The sequence below is a fragment of the Lemur catta genome, chromosome 4 (genome assembly GCF_020740605.2).
Source record: "Lemur catta isolate mLemCat1 chromosome 4, mLemCat1.pri, whole genome shotgun sequence".
Lineage (NCBI taxonomy): Eukaryota > Metazoa > Chordata > Mammalia > Primates > Lemuridae > Lemur > Lemur catta.
The window spans coordinates 67,580,992-67,590,559 of NC_059131.1; the positions used below are offsets into that span (position 1 = coordinate 67,580,992).

At 46.3% G+C, this 9,568-nt stretch overlaps 1 protein-coding gene across 2 annotated transcripts in view; it reads left to right on the plus strand.

The window, feature by feature from the left end:
* The window catches only part of SMYD1 (SET and MYND domain containing 1), a 42,688-nt gene extending 33,120 nt beyond the window's left edge, over positions 1–9,568 (plus strand). For both annotated transcript variants that reach the window (XM_045550044.1, XM_045550043.1), the window contains 4 exons: positions 1,153–1,245; positions 3,774–3,937; positions 4,960–5,128; positions 6,549–9,568. In XM_045550044.1, coding sequence (XP_045406000.1) covers positions 1,153–1,245; positions 3,774–3,937; positions 4,960–5,128; positions 6,549–6,707 — 585 coding nt within the window. In that variant the 3' untranslated portion in view covers positions 6,708–9,568. The remainder of the gene's footprint in view (positions 1–1,152; positions 1,246–3,773; positions 3,938–4,959; positions 5,129–6,548) is intronic.

Consider the following 9,568-nt stretch of genomic DNA (forward strand, 5'->3'; position numbering starts at 1 on the left):
TTGTTGATGGCTAGAGTCTGTGTTCTGATTGGCCAGTGCCTTTCCTGTACCAGTCATTAAATATTTTAAATATTATTCTTGATTATATGCATAGGAAAATGTTTCTCCAGATGCTAACTTTGATATTTGGGTGGGTTCTGGGGATTTACTGTTGTTCTCCACACTTTTTTATATTGTTTTAATTTTTCACAACTTGCATATGTTAATTTTACAGTCAGAATAAATAATAAAGTTGTTTTCATTTTGGAAAAAATTTGTACAATATTTGCTTAAGCAAAAAAAAAGTTTCAGAAAAGAGCTTCTAACAGATGTAAGAATAGCAAGGAAATTTCTCCTTTGGACTTCGAGAAATGTGGCACTTTTAATTCAAAATTATGATGTTTTCATGGGAACTGGCTTCTTAATTATGATGCTTCCTTGCCTCAAATATCAAAACCTTGGGGTTTTTTTGTTTGTTTTTTTGACAAAATGGCTAGGCTGCTTAGGCAAAGGCAGCCTAATGAGTCTAGATTTCACAGAGACAGCTGACAAATTTTCTCCTGATGTCTTTTAGGTCAAGGCAAGGGGAATATGGGCTAGATGCGAATACATTTAGAAGGATTTGAATAACCATAATCACAAGGGCCCTCCTTAATGAACTCCAGTGGCAAGCTGGAGTATGATTTTTGGGTCAACTTCTCGGGCTCTGTCTTCAGCCCTGTGCTGGCTAGTATCAATATTTAAATCAATGACTTGAGTGAAGATAAAAGTGCAAGGGCACACCTGTGGAATATGGGGTTGACTTGAAGCAAAGAGGAGGAATGGCAAATATTTTGGGGTGATAGAATCCAAAGTGCCAGAGAAAACACAACAGGGATCAATGTCAGGTTCTGCTCTGGGGTCCAAAGAGCCAGGAATGAGCACAGGCTGGGGACGACTGGCTGGCAGTAAGGCTCAGGGACTTGGTTCATAGAATACACAGCATGAGTCACAAGCGGGATGAGGAAGCTGAAGAAGGTACAGGGACTTTGGGTAGCATTTTCAGGAATGAGGCATTCAGAATGAGGAAGGCATTAATCTTTCAGGACGTTGAATGTCAAAGATGGCAGCTACTCAAAGGTAGAGTGGGCAGCCTCAAGAAGGGGTCTCAGCTCAATGTCTTCCCTTTCCCAGCCCTCTCAGGAAGTGGTGAAGGAGATGATACAATTCTCCAAGGATACACTGGAGAAAATAGACAAGGCTCGCTCTGAGGGTTTGTATCATGAGGTAAGAATTCACTTTTTATAGAGGATGAGGGTGGAGAAGAGGGTGGAAAGGTTCTCTACTAAGGGAGGGAAATGGGCTGAGGGAGGCTGCCAAGCAGGTTGTTTTTCTGGAAGATGTCCTTTGGTTGAGGCCATGACTGTTCTTGCCCTTAAACCTTCAGCACCTCTTAGGGGTGTGTTCTCAGTGACTGTGCGACCCACTGAAACTGGGTCTGAGGGGAACAAAGGCAGCCAGGCACATGTCCCCAGGGAATCTGTGATAGCTGAGCCTGGCATCAGAGATGGAGGACAGGAGATGGCAGTGGGACATGCTGGCCGTGGGTTGCCTGCTCTCCCATAACTGAATGCATGTGCTGGCCACAGTTTTCAGTCTCTACCAACTTTCAATCTCTACCAATGTTCAAAGAGCATTTGGACTTGGCTCTTGAAGCACCAGGGATTCTCAACTGTGTCTACACTAGATTCACCTTTGAAAAATCCTGATGCCCAGACCTCCACTCAGAATAGTTTCACCAAAACCTCTGGGGGTGGGAATCAGACATCAAGATTTTTAAAGCTCTCAAGTGATTCCATTGTGCAGCCAAAGTTGAAGCCCACTGCCAAACATTGGCCTGCAAAGCATTTGCATTGAATTAACCCTGGGCAGCTTGTTGGAAATACTGATTCCTGTTCTCACCCACTAAGATGTGATTCAACCAATCGACAACAGAATACAGAACCACGAATCAGTATTTTTTCCCCAAGTTCATTAAGCAATTAGAGGGTGTAGGCAGGTTTGGATGCCACTAGGTCATGGCAAAGTGGGAGATTAATTTCTGCTCATTTCTATTTGCTTTTCCCTTCTCGTCTTCCTCCTGCCTTACTAACTCATTTATTGTACATTTTTGAGCCTTTACTGGGGTGACCAATACAGGACATGCTCCTTGCCTTCTAGGAGTTCTGACAGGTGAAGAGACAGTCATGTGAGCAAATTGTTATTGTTTAATATGGAAAATCTATGTCAGAGGCATGAGCTAGCAGCTGGAGCAAGCAGGAGGGCTCCACCAGCTCCATTCCCCTGACTTCTTTCCTCCTCTTCATTTCCTCCTTTTTTTCATTCAAATTTGGCAGGGCCAGGTGTAGGACTGGACACAGCCCCCAAGGGTTTTAGAGGATCGTCTTCATGATGAATTCAACGCCAGCCATCGTTTTGCCACATCCCTACCTAGTTGCTTCATGGGCTCTGGGACATTCTCGGAGCAAAATTAGTTTTCACTCATTTTAAATGGAAAGACTTGTATGACATTTCTCTCATGAGAACAGCAAGGGCAGAAGAGGAGAACAATGAACAACTCAAATCTAGAGACCACTCGACTTTGTAGGGTGCAGCCTAAGCCTATGTCTACACACAAATCAGTCAGGAAAGCCTGATTCAAGCTGATTGGAGTCAGGCCCATCTTATTCCTCACTGGGGCCAAGGTAGCACCCTCCCGGTGGTCTCCCAACTTCCTGGGAGCCTCGTTCTCCACTCACCCATCTCATATACTTCTAGGAGGACATGATTATCCAGCCTTACTGAGCATAAGGCCAACCCAGGGGCTTATACTACCTACACATCCAATGTCTCACTCCCAGATACTCGGTTTCAATTGGTCTGGGGTAATGCCTGGACATCAGTGTTTTAAAAAGCTTTCCAAATGATTCCAAAGCACAACCAGGGTAGAGAATCATGGGAATGGTGGTTAGAATCCTTGACCTGTTGCTCATTACCTGTAGGATTTTGGCAAAGTACTTACCCTACCTGTGCTTCATCTGGTAAAATGAGAATATTAGTATTAATAGTATCTATCTCATTGCATTGTTGTGATTATATATATTAATATATATGCATACACACATATTTATTTGCATGTACATTCATGTATGTGTGTATATATATACAGTCATCCCTCGGTATCAATGAGGATTGGTTCTGGGAATAACCCAAGGATACCAAAATCCATGGATGCTCAAGTCCTCTATAAAAAATGGTGAAGTATTTACACATAACTTACAGACATTGTCCTGTATACTTTAAATCATCTCTGTATTACTTATAATATCTAATACAATGTAAATACTGTGTGTACTCTATTGTTTTTTCTATTTGTATTATTTTTATTTCTTTTTCAAATATTTTTGATCCATTATTTGTTGAATCTGCAGATGTGAAACCCACAGATATGTAGGGCTGACTGTGTGCGTGTGTGTGCGTGTGTGTGTGTGTGTGTGTGTGTGTGTAGCTTTCATAGCTCCCTGCTACCTGCTGACTTGAAAACTCTTTGCTCTGCCATGTCAGCCATATGTTCCACCATTACCCTCCCCATCCTTATACTTGGCCAAATAGGACCATTTTGTTATTTAAATCACAAACTTGTGCTTTCCCATCTCTGTTAGCAATTTCCCCAACTTTAAAAGAATGAGTGTCCAATGTCATCATGATGCTCCCATATGTGAATTAAGCATGTGCTCTGGTGTGATGGTAACGCGCAGGACTATGTCTCACTCTAGGTTGTAAAATTATGCCGGGAGTGCCTGCAGAAGCAGGAGCCAGTATTTGCTGACACCAACCTCTACATGCTGCGGATACTGAGCATTGTTTCGGAGGTCCTCTCCTATCTCCAGGCCTTTGAAGAGGCCTCAGACTATGCCAGGAGGATGGTGGATGGCTACATGTAGGTGACAATTGGGGGTCTCAGTCTCCTGGAAGTGTGCCTATTCCAGGAGTGGCAGATAGATGGCGCACATGCTGCTACCTCTTCCTCCTGCACCCACAGCCGGCATGAGTAATGGATCATGGTTCTCATTATGACTGAGCCTTTTTATCATGGTGCTCCAAGCAGTGATGACCAAACAACCAGAGCCAGTACTTGAGTTGAAACCTATTTGTCATCCCTGGTCTTTCCCAAATCCTCCAGAACATCTATCCCTAGGATGACCTCTTCTCCTTTTGATTTCCTTAAGGCTAAGTCCAACTTGATTTTAAGTGATTGGAAAGCCCCCCACCCCCAATAATCAACACAGGAAATTAATATGTGAGTTTTCTTTTATTATTGTTAGTGTTATTTTTTATAAGAGGCAGCAATCATCCTTGCTTATGAATTGTGAAATGCAACTCCCTTGCTTTCCCTCAGCCAATATCCTCTATTGCCCTCTGTGACCACATTGTCATGTGAATTTGTGTTTCTGGCCAAATGAATAAGTTGGCACAAGAAGGTTTGTTTCTTTGAGGGGATGTTACTCATAAACAAAATGCAGGTAAACTGTACAACATGCAAAAAGGAAGCCCTGCAAAGAGAATGCCAAGGAGCTGAAAACACAAGGCTGTCCCAAGAAGAACCTCCAAGTTATTTTTACCCCTTGACTTTCCCGTCACTTTCCCTGGAGAGCGCTGAGGTGCTCCTGAGAGCCCCCAGCTTCCTGTGCTCAAGCTCAGTATAATCCTGGTCCCTTTTCCCCTTGAGGGTTTGGCTGAGTGGCCCAAGTCAGAATCCCAGCTCTCACATCCTCATTGTTGGGGTGTTTGTCTCTGTGCCTCAGTGCCTCTTCAGCAGGCTGCAGAAGCCACGTGGTGCTGGCTGGAGGAGCAGATGGACTTAATCAACAAGGGCACTTTATAAGTTGTCACATGATTTGCAGATAGATATGAGGATGGCTGGGACGATGCTCTGTGTGATTGTTTGCTATGCCCCTACAGGAAGCTCTACCACCCCAACAATGCCCAACTGGGCATGGCGGTGATGCGGGCAGGGCTGACCAACTGGCATGCTGGTAACATTGAGGTGGGGCATGGGATGATCTGCAAGGCCTATGCCATTCTCCTGGTGACACATGGACCCTCGCACCCCATCACCAAGGACTTAGAGGCAAGTATCATCTTAGGGCTGGGTGCTCCCTGCCCGATCTGAGCTCTCTGAAGATGAGAGTCTGAGCTCAGGCAGACTGTACTTTAGGAAAGTCTATAGATTGCCAGCTAGACCAGAAAGGAACTCAGAAACGTGTTAGCTCACTCCTCTTTTTTCACGTATGAGGACATTGAGGCCCAGGGAAGGGGAGTCATATGTCCATAGTCACATAATGAGTTATGGCAAAGCTGAGACTTGAACCCTGAGTCTGTTGTATCATGTTGCCCCAGGCCTGGACTGAGAAAACCTAAACAATGGGGAGTGTGTTTGTGTGTGTGTGTGTGTGTGTGTGTGTGTGTGTGTGTGTGTGTGTGTGTGTGTGTGTGCAGCCTAGTTAGAGTGTGTCCTGGGCTGCACGGAGTGGAGTTTGGGATCACAGCCTCTGGAATCAGACCACCAGGACTGAGTTCCAGTTTCACTGCTTTCTAGCTGTGTGACTTTGCACATATATTGAATGTATGGGCCTCAGTCTCCTCATCTGTAAAATGGGGGGAAAGGACAGCGTTGCGGTGAGGGTGCAATGAGTTAATGTGTGAAAAGCACTTAGAATAGTGCCTAGCAAATGGCGCTAAGGGTGTCCTTTGTGCTTTGAAGGGCTGGTTTCAGTGACAAGGCTGTCCTCAGACAGTGTGACAGACAGACTTTGATGTCATAAAATGTGTTGTAGAATGATGACATTTAGGACTTGTGGGACCTCAGATATGGATGTCCTTTTATTTCTCAGGTCCCTAGTTTCCAAATCCCTAAAGTGGATATAATATATGAGTCTCTCAAAGCTGACAGGAGGACCGAGTGAGGGGCAGAAGGGTGGGAGTAACTAGCTTTATGTCTGGTGTACTGAGCTTGTCAAAGGCAGAGCCTTTCTCGATCTTATTCACTGCTGTATCCTCAGCCCCTGAACAATGCCTGGCCCTTGACAAATATTTCTTGAATGGACATATGGGAGAATGAGGGCCTTTCTGTGTGTCACACACTGTAATCTTCCTAACCCACTGTGAGGTACAAAGGAATCTCACCCATAAAATGGGTGAGCTGAGAGCTAAGAGAGTTAAGTAACCTGCCTGAGGTCCCACAACCAGTAAGTGCAGGAGCCAGGGTTCAAATCCAGGTCCCCAATGAACAGTTCCTGAGAACAAACATTCTCTGCTGAGAACTATCCCTCCAGCTACTCTCCAAGGGTCAAACTCTCTCTCCCTAGCAAACTGGGCCCCCTGCCAGGATGTTAGGCCCCCAGTGTGTGTGTGTGTGTGTGTGTGTGTCTGTGCACATGTGCTGCATGTGTGTCTTCTGAGGGGATAGATTTGAATCTCAGTGACTGGGAGTCATTTACCCCAAGGTAGGTCAGAGACCGACATGTTTCTGGTGTACCTGTGTCCCACAGGCCATGCGGGTGCAGACAGAGATGGAGCTGCGCATGTTCCGCCAGAACGAGTTCATGTACCACAAGATGCGCGAGGCTGCCCTGAACAACCAGCCCATGCAGGTCATGGCCGAGCCCAGCAGTGAGCCAGCTCCGGCTCTGTTCCATAAGAAGCAATGAGGACCTGCCTGGTGGGGGAGGGGCAGCGTGGCGGGGAACTGGAGAGAGATTCTGGAGGTGGTGGGTCTAGCGGAGACCCTTAATGAGGAAGTTGAGGTAATGCTCAACCTTGTTGCTGTGGGAATGTTCTTCCCTGTGTTCCCCGGCATCATTTTGGTTCAATTCAACTGAATTCACTTCAAGTTAACTCTGTCCCAGGCCAGCCCAACTCCTCCTACAAATATTTATTGGATGCTAGCCCCTAGCACCTGATAGAAGAGCTTCAAATGTAGTTGGGTGGGGAAGCAAAATGTAAACAAACATTTAAAGCACAGTGTAATCAAATGCAGTGGTGAACTATACGGAGGGGGGTGCAGAGGCCGGCGTGTGTCTGGGGTGTGCGCATATGCACATGGATATCATGGAGGGGGTGACGTCTGAGCTGAGGGTGGCAGGTGCCTGGAGTCTCAGGTGGGTGCTCCCCCATCTGTGCAGGTGTCTGTGGGGCTGCTGGTCTCACCTGGGGTCTGGAATATTCAGATCTGGCCGACTAGGATGGGTGGTGTCCAGTTTCCTCAGGCTGGTGTGGTGTGATGAAGGCGGGGCTATGTCTGGGCCATTTAGGTTCTACTCGGAGAACGGAAGCTTCTTCAGAATGTGCATATGCAGAGAGAGGCAAGGGCCTTGCCCAAACCACCTGAGGCTTCCATTAACATCTGGGTTCCAAGTACAGTTCTAGTAATATTTCTGGAACACACAGAGAGGGAATGTTCCCTTCCCCACTTTCATCACCAAGCCTTGTGGCTCCCTGGGAGGTGGGGGCTACTTGGACGACATCTGAGATTTTTCTGTCCATTTGCCTAGTAGGATGGAAAAGGTCTTTTCACGGTGAAGCTGATAGAGAAACTTGGAAACACAGATACCTGGTGATCATGGGTCCAGCAGAATTGGTTACATGTGCCTGGGTGGTCTTTACCAGCTCAGACTTTGTTATGGTCCCCAATGAAGCTCCAGTCTCAGTACTAAATCATTGTTCCTTTTCCTTGCTCAATTTCTTTCTCTGTTCATCCCTGGGGGCTTCTGCTCTTCTCACCAGAGGGAGTACTCTAATCTGGACTCCTCCACGCCTGGGTTGGGATGTCTCAGAAAATGACTTATCCTCGTCTCCTGGGAGGCTTCGTGATTTCCATCTGAGAAGTGAGGGTCTTGGGAATCAACCAGTCCCAAGTTTGGCCTGTTACCCTGTTATCTTCTGAGATCCCACATTTCTCACCAGTGTTTTGGGAGATCCAGGAACAAAGTTGTTCAGTTGGGGGTGTCACCAAGAGTTCTACATGACCTGGGGCTACCGCTGACTGTAGAGCTCTGCCTAGTGTCTTGAAGTCAAGCGATCCCAGCAGGTCCCATATTTGTTATCTCTGCCTGAAACCTTAGCCCCTTCATCTTCACCCTTTTATCCCCAGAATGACCCACCGTCTCCCTCTGAACCCTGTCCGGTGGCTGAAAACTCTGCAAATGGGCCACCTTTTCACAGAATACATGTACCTGACATTTGGGTCTTCTTTGGGGACACTCTCCTTTCTAGAAGGTTTTTACAGAAAGACTGACAGTCTGTCAAGCCCCCATATCACAGGCTTAGGGACAGCACTGACATTTTCTCAGGGCTCTAACTGGCACTTTCAAAATATTACTTTTCCACCCTCATATAAAACCTCCCAGGAAAACCTTCTTCCCTTCTTTGTCATTGTCGTCTGACCAGCCACTAGTCATTTCCCCATATTCATGGTCGTTTTTTCCATCTCATCTTCCAAAATTGATCTTCAACAAACTGTGCTCTGTGTTTATGCACCTCCTTCCCTCTCAGACCTCAGAGGTGTGAGTCCCTCTCCCCCTCCATAGCTGACTCTCCACCTGGGCTCTGGGCCCCTTCCCTCCCGTGGCCCCCAGACTTTGCTTCATCCATTATTGCTTCTTCATCCCAGATCCTTGACATTTCTCCACCCACTGCCGTCTTAAGTGCAATCAATAAAAATGGTGGGGACTCTTGGGTCATAATCTTCAAAGCTGAATACTTTTTTTAGTTGTATAATTATTATCTGTCTTTTCTCACCTTCCATTTCTTCTTGGCTCCACTGCAGACTGGCTCCCACTCCCATTTCTCCACTAAACTGGCTCTTACCAAGATCAGCTCTAGTGGGTACTTATTAGTCCTTATATTTTTTGGCCTCTCTGCATCAGTCGACACACCCAGCCCTTGATTTTGGTGACCCCACTTCCTTGTGACGATCCTCTGAAGTGGTTTCTCAGGCTCCTTCACTGGCCCTGTTTCTCTACCTGCCCCTGGTGTGTTGGCATTTTGCGGAGTTGGTTTTGACCTTGGTTCATTCTCTCCTCACTCTGCACACACCCCCTGCATGAGCTTAGGCAGACTTTTTGTTTAATGACAACCTTGAGGCTGATGATTTTTAAGTCTATTCTCTGACCTTGCACTTGAACTCCAGCCCCTCACCCTCCTCTCCGATGTTTGCAGGCTCAGCAAACTTGGCATGTCCAAAATGAAACTCTTTCTCTTTCCTTTCTCCCCTCCCCACATTTGTTCCTCCTCAGAACACCACCCAGGCAGATCACCTCCTCCATCAGATTGTGAGCTCTTGGAGGGCGGGGGCTATTGTGTCCCTCTGTTCATCATTTTATCCCCAGAACCTAGCACAGGTCCTGGAACATGGTAGGTGCTCAGTAAATGTGTGTTGAGTAAGTGAATGAATGAATGAACGGATGAATGAATTTGCTTATCTCAGAGCAAAAGAAACATGGAACTGTGTATTTGGAGTTTTTATGTAACAGCAGTCAGCAAAGCCCATTAAACACTCTGTGTTTCCAAA